Here is a 13,571-nt window from a genome sequence, read left to right as displayed (position 1 = left end):
TAGCATAAGAACATGTCAACCTTGATGCTATTGCCCACATTGTAGGATATGACGCATAAGGCATTCTCACCTGATCTGGAGGGCTGCCTTTAATTGTCTTGCAGAGCAGTATACTCTCTCCTTACGATATATAAGGCCAGGGTTGGGGGAGTAACAGTGTAGAAATTTATCTGCTTGCTGCCGCCCAAGGTCACGCTTCTGTCTATGATATCCTCCAATAACACACCTATTACCGACAGACTGGATTTGTCTGCCTTGTTCTTTGGTTTCTTGGCTTCTTCGCATTTGGGGGCTCCTTTGCATATAAGGCCCTTTCACAGAACACAGCACCATGCTAGTACAATACGCTGTAGATTCTCCCTCCCTCCCCCTCTCTCTCATATGCTCATATATTTCATGTGGAACCAATATGAGGCATGGCTTAAATTTAAGTCATATTAAAGTTCTAGGCTAGTTTTGAAAACAGAAACTGATTGGAAGCAGAGGCTTTGGAATACCCCACATATGCTACTAGAAGGCTGTACATTTAAGAGAGGGCCATCTAGAAAGCAATCATAAGCATTAAAAACAACAAAACAACAACAACAATAACAACAACAAAACAGGCCGGGCGCAGTGGCTCATGCCTGTAATCCCAGCACTTCGGAAGGCCGAGGCGGGTGGATCACAATATCAGGGGTTCGAGACCAGCCTGACCAACATGGTGAAACCTCGTTTCTACTAAAAATACAAAAAATAGCTGGGCGTGGTGTCGGCCGCCTGTAATCCCAGCTACTTAGGAGGCTGAGGCACGAGAATTACTTGAACCCGGGAGGCAGAGGTTGCAGTGAGCCCCACTGCACTCCAGCCTGGCGACAGAGTGAGGCTCCGTCTCAAAAAACAAAACAAAACAAAACCAACAAAACAAAACAGAAACAGAAACAACTGGGGAAACGGCCCTCCCTTCACGAAGTTTTTTCTATCCCATCGACAAAGGCGTGCTGTCCTTAGCTGCGATGATTTTGTCTCGCCTCCAAAAAGACGCCCATGCACTGCTCTGTCGAGCACCCAAGTGAGGCTACGGTTCCTACGGTCACAGAAGGCAGGGAGGCTCAAGCACCTCCAAAACCCCGAGTCCTGGACAGCTCCCCATGCCCTTCCCTCGGGGCGAGGACAAGACTGTCCCTGGGGCCCTCGGGGGAGCGGCCGCCCCCTCCTGGTTCCAGCAGCGCTGCGGCCGCGCCCCACCCAGGCCCGCGAGAGCCGCGGGACAGTCCACGCCGCGGGCGACCGACTGGGACTAGCCGCGATCCACGCAGGCGCGCTGAGGCCGTGGCAGGGGCGGGCCGGGCTGGCGCGGCCTGCCTGCAGTTGAGTCCCTGGCTGGGGTGGGCCGGGCCAAGCCGGGCAGGGCCGGGGCGGGGCCGCTGGCGTTTCCGTTGCTTGGATCAGTCTCGGTGCAGCCGCCCGATCCTTCGGCGTCCTCATCCCGGCGTTGCCCAGCGTACCGTCGCCCGGCGCTCCGCCGCTTTCCCGGTGGTTCGGGGCACTTGGGTCCCACAGTCTGGGTGAGTGGCCGCAGCCCGGGGAGGGGCCTCCCTCTGGAGAGGGGAGCGGGGTCGCAGGGCACTAGATTCAGGCGGACGTTCGGCCGACAGCTGTCCTGGTAGCTGCGAGAGGGCGGGTCGGCCCCGTGGCGGGGCCCTCCGGGCTGTCTTAGCGCCTCCCCGCGGACCTGCGCTTGGGGAGGGCGTAAGTTGCGAGTGGCGCGCTAAGCTCGAGGTCTCTTCTCTTTTGCAGTCCTGCTTCACCTTCCCCTGGCCTGACTCGTCGCCATGGCACAGGTAAGGCCGTGCGCCCCGCACCGCGCTGGATTTACGCACAACTTTGTATGCTGCGACGAGGGACTTTTAGGATTTGTCTGAAGGCCAAAAAGTTTAGGAGGAAACGGAACCTGCTTTGGGGACATCGCTTCCACCTTTCTTGTTCCCCCTTTGCTTCCCCGCCCCTTTCACGTGTCCCGGTTCTCCTCGCGGAGCTCCCGCCGGAACCAGCACCGACGCCGCCAAGCTGCCTTGGCGCACAGCTGCTGGTGACGTGGCCGGATTTGTGTGCGCTCCCTTTTCATGAGTGAATGTGTAAAAGTGGGCCTTCGTCAAAATCCAGAGAGTCGCTCAGATTAGAACCAGAGCAAAAACAGCTCATCGTGGTCATGTGAGGCGAACGCATTTCCCCCCCTCCTTGACTTCCTTTATTTTTTTTCCGCAAAGTTTTCTGTATTTTAATACTGTGATGGAGCATTGGCTTTTTCCAGTTGCTCAGCCCAGTTTTACTAAAATAAACTGTAGGTTGTAGGCTCTGATTTTTTTTTTTTTTTTTAGTGCAAAAGATTAAACACAAGCGCTGTTTTTCTTAAGCAATGAACTCGTGGAACGAATTCTCAGTTGAATTTGCCTTGGGACTTGGGACTGTTTCAGAAATTGATAATCTACTGCAGGCTTTCTTTACTGTTTTTTTTTCCTTTTTTTTTTTTTGAGAGGTACTCTCACTCTGTCGCCCAGGCCGGAGTCCAGTGATGTAGTGATCTCGCTTACTACAACCTCTGCCTTCCGGGTTCAAGCAATTCTCGTGTTTCAGCCTCCCAAGTAGCTGGGATTACAGGCGCCCCGCCACACCCGGCTAATTTTTGTATTTTTAGTAGAGACGGAGTTTCACCATGTTGGCCAGGCTGGTTTCAAACTCCTTGCCTCAAGTGATCCTCCCGCCTCGGCGGGATTACAGTCCTGAGTCACTGCGCCTGGCTTCTTTACTATTATTAATGTTTATCAAAAATGTAGGAAAGAGAAGATAGTTTAAGGTCTTTAAATATTGACCATGTTATACAGATTTCACAGATCTTGTCAATCTAACTGGCTTGTCAGAGTCCAGATGGTTTTTTTTAAACAAACCAGATGGTTTTAACTGCTAAAACAATGTTCTCTCTTATTTATAGTTCACTTTTTATCAGATTGACTTATCAAAATTGAATAAGGTTTCTTGGTCCTTTCCAAGTGAAAATGGGAGGATTAAGATGAGTTGGTTACTTTAGTAAACTTATACAGTGATCCCATTCTTACCTTCTCTTTTGCACTTAAATGTTACAGTAAAACAGTTCTCATATTACTTCAAGTGGAAAGTTTGGTTTAGGTTCTTCTCCATAGAAAGGATAGTTTTATGCGGAATTAGCTTTCCTTTCCTGAGAAATATTTTTCCTATCTTGATATGCTTGTGTGGTGAGGTACATGAAGATTTAACAAGCACAGAATAATAATTCCCTCTATCTTTGCTCATTTGGCAGTTTCTTGAATCTCTTGTAAGTTCTCCCGTGATGTCTGAGGTCCCATCAATTCCTTTTCATCATGTAGACTGTTTACCCAAATAGTGTAAGTGAACATATTTTCCGGTTGTGGACATTAATTTTAATAATTTCAAGGAATGATTAGTATCATAAAGGCCATGTGTATACAAAATCTAGAATGGTGGTTTGCATATAAAATTATGTACCTAAGCCCTATGACAGTCTAACACCAAGACTGGTTTCTATCAAAACTAGTTTTTACTCATCATAAAACTTATGTTTTAAAAAAGATACACAGTGTTAAATTTTGCTCTAGTTTTGTTACTAGTTATTCTTGGAAATCATGAAAGTAAAACATTTTGTTAAAATATTTAGTATTGGCCAGGCACGGTGGCTCATGTCTATAATTCCAGCACTTTGGGAGGCCGAGGCATGCAGATCACCACCAGGTCAGGAGTTTGAGACCAGCCTGACCAACATGGTGAAACCCCATCTCTTCTAAAAATACAAAAATTAGCCAGGCATGGTGGTGCACACCTGTAATCCCAGCTACTCGGGAGGAGGCTGAGGCAGGAGAATCACTTGAACCCGGGAAGCGGAGGTTGCAGTGAGCTCAGATCGTGCCGTTGCACTCCAGCCTGGGCAACAGAGTAAGACTACGTCTCAAAAAAAAAAAAAGTTTAGTGTTAAAGTTGGGTGCGGCATCTGAGCAGTAAGAATGTCATGAAGGCAAAATTAGGCTACATAATTGTTCATTAGAAACTTCATGAACATCAGAATTACCTCTATGATATATGTTTAAGTTACAAGGTTTGATCAGAAATATTTTCGTTTGGTTTAAAATTATTATAATAATTTTAAAAAGCCCTGTGCCAAGCAAGCAGGATAAATGTAAATAAATAAATTTGAGATGAAGCTCATTCCAGAGGAGCTGACTAGATATTGATTGCATCTTTTCATGCCATTCATTTTTAAAGTCAAGTCTCTCTGGAGCTAATGTTCACTCTTGGGATCTTAGATCGGGGTTACCTGTTATCCATGGCCTGTGCTGCTCCTGAGGGTCTCTCTCAATTCCTTATCTGTTTAACTCTTAAGTTCATTTTGGCTGCTGAGAAAGAACTAGATCCAAAACTACTTGGCTGCTTTGCAAGCCACTGAGCAATTCATTGGCATTCAGCAAACCCTAATTTCTTTATCTAATACCCAGTTCGCCTTAGAAAGCCTACACAGGTGATCAAGCTAGTTAGAGGCAGGCAGTCCGGCTTTCTTCTTTTAATGACTTAGAAGTTCAAAATGATGGCCGGGTGCGGTGGCTCAAGCCTGTAATCCCAGCACTTTGGGAGGCCGAGACGGGTGGATCAAGAGGTCGGGAGATCAAGACCATCCTGGCTAACACGATGAAACCCTGTCTCTACTAAAAAATACAAAAAACTAGCTGGGCGAGGTGGCGGGCGCCTGTAGTCCCAGCTACTCGGGAGGCTGAGGCAGGAGAATGGCGTAAACCTGGGAGGCGGAGCTTGCAGTGAGCTCTGATCCGCCCACTGCACTCCAGCCTGGGAGACAGAGCAAGACTCAAAAAAAAAAAAAGTTCAAAATGGTAAAATATAACAATGCTTTTACAGCATAGATTCATTCCTGAAATACATTTTATTCATATATCCTTCACACTATTCTAAAATTTCACAAATGCATCTGGTTTTAAAATTAGGGCTCCTAAGACCTTTGCTTTAAGTATTTCTTAGACCCAGTCTTTCAGTGTAGTAATTTACATAATATGTAAACAATTGATTAATTGCAAGAAATTATACTCCTGGCTTCATTTNGCCTGGGAGACAGAGCAAGACTCAAAAAAAAAAAAAAGTTCAAAATGGTAAAATATAACAATGCTTTTACAGCATAGATTCATTCCTGAAATACATTTTATTCATATATCCTTCACACTATTCTAAAATTTCACAAATGCATCTGGTTTTTAAAAATTAGGGCTCCTAAGACCTTTGCTTTAAGTATTTCTTAGACCCAGTCTTTCAGTGTAGTAATTTACATAATATGTAAACAATTGATTAATTGCAAGAAATTATACTCCTGGCTTCATTTCTTTGGACGCTAGTTCTCCACCCCCCCCCCCCCCCCCCCCCCCCCGAGATGGAGTCTCGCTTTGTTGTCCAGGCTGGAGCACAGTGGCACGATTTCAGCTCACTGCAACCTCTGCTTCCTGCGTTCAAGTGATTCTCCTGCCTCAGCCTCCCGAGTAGCTGGGATTACAGGCATGTGCCACCACGCCTGGCTAGTTTTTGTATTTTTAGTAGAGACAGAGTTTTGCTCTTGGCCAGGCTAGTCTCGAACTCCTGACCTCAAGTGATCCGTGTGCCTCGGCCTCCCGAAGTGCTGGGATTACAGGCATGAGCCACTACGCCCGGCCGGACACTAGTTCTTAACTGTTCTCTTTTTCATCTGTGCATGCATTCATGAATGTATGAGGCTTTTGCACTTTCACTGTGTGCCAAGTATTGTTAAACATGAGCGCAATGGGAAATGGATCTAAGATTTATTGATATAATAGCTGCGTTGCCAAGTCTCGTGTGTGCATTATTTAGTCCTCATAACATAGTTTTGGAAATAGGTATTACTATTTTTGTTTCACAGCAGGGGAAATTGAGGTTACTTAGCTGGCATTCTTTGTATGGGACAAAGGAGGGAAGCCATTATACTGAGAGGCAACAACAGCAAATAAATACTTAGGGGTATAAAAGAGTTTAGCATGATGGAATGAAACTGCAGTGAGGTGGGGAAATCAAGCCCTGTCTTGGAAAGGAATGCCAGATAGGTAGACAGGAGCCAGCACTAAAGATTATGAACCATTTTATAGGTGATAGAGAGCTATCAAAGAGTTGCCGGTTGAGGTGTGCCACTGTCAGATTTATATTAAACAAAGCTCACCCTGGGGCCAGTGTGATGGGTGCATTTCTGGAAGATGCAAAGGCAGGGTGGTGGAGTGGGGGTTGAGAGAAGGGAGAGGGAAGCTGAGTATTGGAAAACCACATAGGCTCTGTTGTGGTAATCCCAGTGAGACCTCAAAGGCTTAAAGTAGGCAGTGTCTCAGGTTTTAGATAGGAGGGGCCTGTCGGGGAGGGTGGGCAAATTTGATACTTGAGTGGGGTGGTTGTTAACTGATAAAGGGTCAGGGGAGGGTCACAGGACTGGCTTGCTTGACCATGGTTGATTGTGTGTGGGTGGTTTTTTTTTTTTTTTGGAAAAAAAATGCAGGTTTGAGGCAGGGAAGAAACAGTAGAGGATATGTTGAATTTGAGTTTCTTAGAAAACACTCAGATGGCACTATCTAGTAAATAGTAAGGTATATATGATCTCTTAAGTCCTCTAAATGCTATTTTATTTCTGTAGGTTCTGTTTGTTTTTTTGTTTTGTTTTGTTTTGAGATGGAGTCTCACCCTGTCACCCAGGCTGGAGTGCAGTGGCACTATCTGGGCTCACTGCAACCTCTGCCTCTAGTGTTCAAGTGATCCTCCCACCTCAGCCTCCTGAATGAGTAGCTGGGACCATAGTGGGGTGTGGTGGTGCCCAGCTAATTTTTGTATATTTCGTAGAGACGGGGTTTATGCTAAGTTGCCCAGGCTAGTCTCAAACTCCTGACCTTACGTGCCCTGGTCTCCCAAAGTGCTGGGATTATAGGCGTGAGCCACAGCATCTGGCCAGATCCATTTGTTTATATATTATTTATCTCTTCCACTAAAAAAGATTTGAAGCTGATTTATTTCCTACCTTTGTCTAGGAACAGCCATGTTCATTAGATTTGTGCCCCTTGTTTAGATACAAAAGGAAATGAAATTGTGAATCTGTATACACTCTTCTCTAATATGAGAAATCTATACCCGTGATTGTTTTTGAAATGCCAGTGTGAATGAATTGGTTATTGATAGAACTTTTTAAATGTTATTCATGGAATGCCCAGTGGAACAGTTTGGTAAAATAGCACACTCTCCTCTGACCTCCAGTGTGAACTCAGTGTGGCCAGTGCCACCTGCTCACTTTAACTCACTCAAGACATCACTGGAGTTATTCTTGGGCAACTTGTAGGAGCACACAATTTAACTTTCCATTTTATTAGTGTTTGCCAAGGGAAGTCATTCTTACACTGGTAAAGAGACACAACATTAAACACAGAGCATTAAAGAAATACACAACAAAAATTTAAATCATTTTACAAAGCTTTACTTTGTTATCAAAACCTTCTTTTCTACCACGATGCAAACAACTTAGTCTGTTCTCCAGTGATGTTTTTTTCTCCCTTGCATTTGATTTTAACAAACAGGTCAGAGGTAGTAGGATGGATAGACAAATGGAAAGAAGCAAAAACAAGTAAAAAAGAGCATGAAAAGGAAAGGAAATTACACAAAAGTAAGCAATAGACTAGTTCGAGTTTAACGCTTTGAAGTATAACATTCACTTTTTCTGAGTTGGGATTAGAGCAAGGGTTAGGATTGGGGGTTGAGAGCATGTCTCTGACCTCTGATGTGTTTGTACTCCTCAGTCTTCTTGGAGGTCCTAATTTTTTCCCTGATAGTTATTTTACTTTGCAGCTCAAAGCATAATCAGGTCACACTGACATTTCCCTCTTTTATGCTCTTATTTTTTTTCGTAGTACAGTGATAAACAATTTATTTTCTTATTAGTGGGAACCAGTATTGCAGGAAATATTAACGGTACCCTAGTACGTACATAAGGTAGGGCCCTGGTGTATATACATGGAGTTGGAAGGCAATTGTCTTCCCAGCTTCCTGTTTTTTGGAGTGGCCCCAAGGTCTTTGGAAACCTGAGGCTCAGAAGAACCACCCTTAAAAATCACTGCATAGTGGCTTAGCAGTTGCTCAGCTTGTGGTTTGCTTCATGATTTCCAGCTCCTAATTAATATTATGTGGAATGCCGGTGTGGCGGGCAGGGTGGGGGGGGGGTATTTGAGTAAATATTGATTACATGGAACTGGAGAACAAAGAGAGTTTAGTCCTTTTCTGTGTCTTCAGGAAAGCTTTATATAAAATGTTCCAGACTGGTGAATACTTTCTCATCTTTAAACTTGAAATTGTTATTTATGTCTAAGTTCTGTGTCTAGAAAAGCAACCCTTCCCTTGGTGTTTGGTTGGTTTTATTCATTTTATTTTGGCATACCTAGTCTTTGCGGGTAAAGAACTTTTTCATTTAGAGAAAAAAAAGCCAACACAATTATAGACCTAAAGAATGGATATTTTCGAAGGTGAGAATTAAAAGAGTGAATTGTATATTTTGGCCAAGTATTATCTAAGAATATATTATAATTCTCTTCCTAAGGCATTGTTTTAAGCAGATAAAGGGAATTGAGGATGAACTGAGGATGGGTGAATGGGTGAGGGAACAGTACCTACTTAAGAGTTGGCATTAATCTGCATAAAGTGTGGGGACTCCAGGAAACAGGGGAAGCCCTCTTGAATGAGTCATTTGAAGTCACATTTGCAGACAAGTTTTGTGTGGGCAGCGATGGGGTTTGGGCAGGATGTCCAAACAAGGGTTCTGCCCTTCTGACTCATTTCTCTGATTCACATCTGGTCTCTTAATACTGCTACGTGGCTTTGTCATCCTTGGTGGGTGACTCTGATTGTATGGAATGTAGCAAAAGTGTTTCACAATTTCTAGAAAGCTCTCAAAAAGAGGACCAGCAGTTGTTCCTTCATACTTAGTAGGTGAGATTTTTAGATGCTTTTCTTCCATTCATCTTTCATCCAATTTCCTTCAGTCTCTGGTGTCAGATACCTTTTTTCTTTAGGCCAATCCCTCATGTCTCTTCTGTTTCTAACTTCTCCCTGTTTTTAACCTCTCTGTCTCTCCAGAATTTTCTTCATAGCCTATAAACTGGATCAAGCCCTTTTTTTTTTTTTTTCCTTTTTTTTTTTTTTAAAAGCCTGGTTTGCAAACTATTTTTAAAAGCCTGGTTTGCAAACTATTGTTTCATTGAGACGGTCTTTCCCTCAATTCATTCCTGAGTGTCCTATAGCCAGACTATTAAACGTCACCAAAGACCTCCTAGTTATCCAGTGGACCCTTTCAGTCTTAGCTCTTCCTTGACTTCCAGTGGTATTGGACACAGCCTCCTCTTTCTTTCCTCTTGGAACATTTGTCTCCTTTAGCTTCCATGCCATCACCCTCCTTGGATTTTCTTTTTGCCTTTGGGAGGGCAGTGTAGCTTCATGGGTAAGAGCCCAGGAGTCAAGGTCCTGTGGCTTCAAGTCCCATCTCTGCTACTTGCTTGTTTGATGGTCACTTGGGTGACTCATTTGCTAAAACCTTTCTGAGCCAGTATGTTTCTTTGTCTGTAAGATGGGATTTCCCTGAGATGATCTGTGTGAAGCTCTGTGCATGGTGCCTGGTGCATTGCTGCACTTGGCAGATACTAGCTGCCACTCTGATTGTAGGTCACCTTCCCTTTCTTTCTCCTCTGGCTCTTTTCACCCCATTAATATTGTCTTGCGTGGTGGCCTCCTCCAGCTACTACCCGTGTATGCTGACAACTCACAAGCCTACTGTGGAGAAATGCAAAGCCAGCCATCCTTTTTCTCATCCAAAAAACAGAATCATCCTAAATAGTTCCTGTCTACCCGGGGCCTGTTTCTGTCCCTGCCTTTGTTTAGATCTTCCTTTCCTTCTTTGTGTTGTTAGTTTCTAAGCAGTCTTCTTGTCACTCTTGCACAGTCCGTTCCATCGTGTCCACTGCTGCCAGAGGCATATTGCTGTGGAGAGTTGACATTGTTCTTCCCTGCCTGAGTGTCCTCCAGTGGCTTCCTGTTGACTACAGAATGAAGTCTGCACATTTTAGCATGGCTTTTATCCCCTTCCCCTCCCTTCACTGCGACCTTTCCCTTGTTTTTCTTTCAACCTTACTGCTTGTTGAAATACTTAACTCTTTATCCAAAGTACCAGATTGGCCTGGCAAATTCACAGGCAACTTTCGAGAGTCGTTGGAATTTTTTTCCTGAATTTTTTCTCTTTTCACACTTCCCAATATAGTTCTCAAATGTGCTCACATTGCCCTAATCCAGCCTCTGTGTGTACATATTCTGCTGCACTTGATTAGTTATATGCCTGTCATTTCATACTTAACTTGAGGGATCCTGACTCTTAACTAGTAGTTAGTATAATACTTGGACGTGGGAGGCATTCAAAAGATGGTGAGTCAATGAGTAAAAAGACAGGTGAACTGCAAGGAGCATTCAGTTCTAAGTTCTCACATTAAGAAAACTTGTGGAGTTTTTTCATTTTTACAATGATATTGATCAATTTGAAGTGGTCTCATTAAAGAGAAGCTGTAACTTGATCTGAGAGAAAGAAATTTCCTAACCCAGACTTAATTTTGAAGCATCATCTTCTCAAATCTTGCAGATTTATCTTCTAAACTATAACTCCTTTTATGAAGTTGTCAGTATTCAACCATTCAGTTTCATATGGATTAAGGTATGGAATGAATGTGAAGGGCAGGGAATCTATTGGTCTTTATGTGTCTGTGCTCCTTAGATGGGGTGGAAATGGAGACTAGCCTGGCTGTGGGTGGATTTCCCTCTTGGTGGAATGAACAGCTCTGGCTTAGTTTCATAACCTCTCCATGAGACAAGTGGGAGAGAGGCTCCCCTTCCCCTTTTCCTAGTTGGCCACAGTCCCTTGTTTAGCTGAGGCACAGAGGGAGTGAAAGCTGCTACCAGTGGTGCTTTCAACAACCTGGGGCTGGGACATCAACCTGGAAACACCTCTTTTTCTCTTGAATTGTATTCTTTTGGCCTCAAGATCATACCACTTGACTTTGGAGTTAAGGTCATGTGGGACTTCATGAGGTCAGGTTTTCTCATAAGTTCTCTGTTAGCTGACCCTGTTCAGAGGAAAGAACAGTGTGTCTTCTCTTCTTGAACAAGAGTAAGGACCATTGTTGAAGAAAAAGTTATTCTGATGGTAAGGAAGACCTCAGTCAAGAATATTACAATGTAAGTCATGTAGAGAGATTAGGTTCAACTCTGAATACAGGGAAGACAACTGGGGATTTATAGCTAACAAGCAGAGTGAGGTCAGTGGATGGAAAGTTACTAAGACGAAACATCAAGTTAAGGGGACTTAATAGGATTCTAAACTGACTTAATAGGATTCTTGCTGAAGGCAGGCCAGGATGATCAGATGTAGGGGGAAGGGGATGAGGAAATTGATCAGATATAGAGGGTGCCTTAGTTCATTGGGCTGCTGTAACAGAATACTATAGACTGGGTGGCTTATAAAGAAAGAAATTCATTTCTCAAAGTTTTGGTGACTGGAAGTCTCAGGGTGCCAGCGTGTTGGGTGTGGTGAGGGCTGTCTTCTAGACATTATTGTAGCCTCACATGACAGAGCAGAGAGAAGCAAGCTCTCTCTGGATTCTTACAAGGATGCTGATCTTATTTTGGGGGACCTGCTTTCATGCTTTCATGACTTCATCTAATTCTAATTATCTCGCAAAAGCTCTACCTCCTATTTACCATCATGTGGTGGGGTAGGGTTTCAACATATGAATTTTGAGGGGACACATATTCAGTTCATAACAGAGAGTGATCAGATTCCAAAAGTAGGGGTATACTCCGTAAACTGACTTAGCAAGCTTCTTGCTAGGCAGGCAAAGGAGGCCCAGCGACAAGGACGAGTTGAGAAGAGGGCTCAGGGGAGCCTTTCAAAGTGTGGCCAGAGAGAGAGTCTTTGTCGTTATCTCCTGGATCCATGAGTGCCACTTTTTCAGGAAGCCTAATTTAGTGCCACTACAGAGAGAAGGCCACTGAACTGATCTTTGACACTATGTCCTGGGGAAGTTCTTCACCGTGGCTCTCTCTCTCTGTTGTCATCTTTTAAAATTTGATTAGTATTATGTTATTGTTGGCATATGCAACAATCGGAGGCTAAGGTGGAAAAGAAACTTTCCTCCTTTTTGATGGCTGTGCTTTTGTGCATTTATAATAAGACATGTAAGATTGTAAACTAGGCTAGCTTTACAGTCCTTTTAGCTGTTTGTTTCTCAGTTTAGATGGTACATAAGCAGGAGTTTTGAGGGAATGCAAAAATGTTTACCGGTCAAGTAAATTCTGTGAGCCTCCATTTAGTGTAAGATAAACTTTTATGGCTCAGTATTAGTAAAGCTTTCTGACTCTAAGGATCTAATGATAATCAGTAACTTTTTTTGAAATATGAAGATATTTTGGTTATTAAAAGCAGTGTATATATATGATAAAGTAGTGTGTAACAGGAAGCTTTATGAAGAATGTCTTCCAATATACCTTTATAAAGTTCTAAATTCAAAGATTTGTATTCCTCTGACACATGAACGATCATTTCAGGCTTTGCTGGGTTATCATAAAGTCCCTAAGTAAGTATACAAAAACAGGACTTAGATGAAAAGGCATGTAACAAGAGCATTGCTTAGAATTGAGTACTCAGGACAGGGTATTAAGATTTAATGCGGGCTCAGTATGCTTGTAGATCAAAATGGTGTGAGACTTAATGGGAAGGGGACCTGCAAAGAAGTGCCCTCTGTGAACCAGGAGGTGTTGGTGGGGTTTGGTCACAGAGAAGAGACAGCCAGCCTTCCCACTGATGGTATTACAGGTGGTCAGGATAGCTTCTGTGCTGAATTGGTCTTGCCAATCCCCATTGTAAATGCTTCACTTCCCAGCTCAAAAGGAGTCACAAATCTTATCAAATGGTAAATTTATTTAATGACTGAATGTGATATATAGCAAGCGGCTTCCTGTTTGTATTATTTACTTTGTCATATTAGTCATGACATGAATAATACCACTGTGTTTCCTGAATTAGGTTCTCAGAGGCACTGTGACTGACTTCCCTGGATTTGATGAGCGGGCTGATGCAGAAACTCTTCGGAAGGCCATGAAAGGCCTGGGTAAATTTAGCTTCCTCTTTCTAAAGCAAATGTGATATTTGTTTTTCCAAACAAGTCATTAATTACAGTAAGAATTATTTTAGAATATTTTGATCTGAAATCTGTAGGAGAAGAGACATGTTAAGGTAACAAAATAATACTATAAACCAAGAGTGTCCAATCTTTTGGCTTCTCTGGGCCACATTGGAAGAATTGTCTTGGGCCACACATAAAATACACTAATACTAATGATAGCTGATGAGCTAAAAAAAAAAAGTCGCAAAAAAATTTCATAATGTTTTAAGAAAGTTTATGAATTTGTGTTGG

At 43.2% G+C, this 13,571-nt stretch overlaps 1 protein-coding gene across 1 annotated transcript in view; it reads left to right on the top strand.

The window, feature by feature from the left end:
- The first annotated feature begins 1,301 nt into the window (after nt 1–1,301).
- Nucleotides 1,302–13,571, top strand: part of ANXA5 (annexin A5) — a 31,235-nt gene continuing 18,965 nt past the window's right edge. The window contains exons 1-3 of the mRNA XM_017852606.1: nt 1,302–1,547; nt 1,780–1,823; nt 13,181–13,265. Of these exons, the coding sequence (XP_017708095.1) occupies nt 1,815–1,823; nt 13,181–13,265 (94 nt within the window). The 5' untranslated portion in view covers nt 1,302–1,547; nt 1,780–1,814. The remainder of the gene's footprint in view (nt 1,548–1,779; nt 1,824–13,180; nt 13,266–13,571) is intronic.

This window comes from Rhinopithecus bieti, unplaced genomic scaffold (assembly GCF_001698545.2).
Source record: "Rhinopithecus bieti isolate Rb0 unplaced genomic scaffold, ASM169854v2 scaffold_33326, whole genome shotgun sequence".
Taxonomy (NCBI): domain Eukaryota; kingdom Metazoa; phylum Chordata; class Mammalia; order Primates; family Cercopithecidae; genus Rhinopithecus; species Rhinopithecus bieti.
Note: the sequence above shows the minus strand (reverse complement) of the source record. Positions and strands in the feature narration are given on the sequence as shown.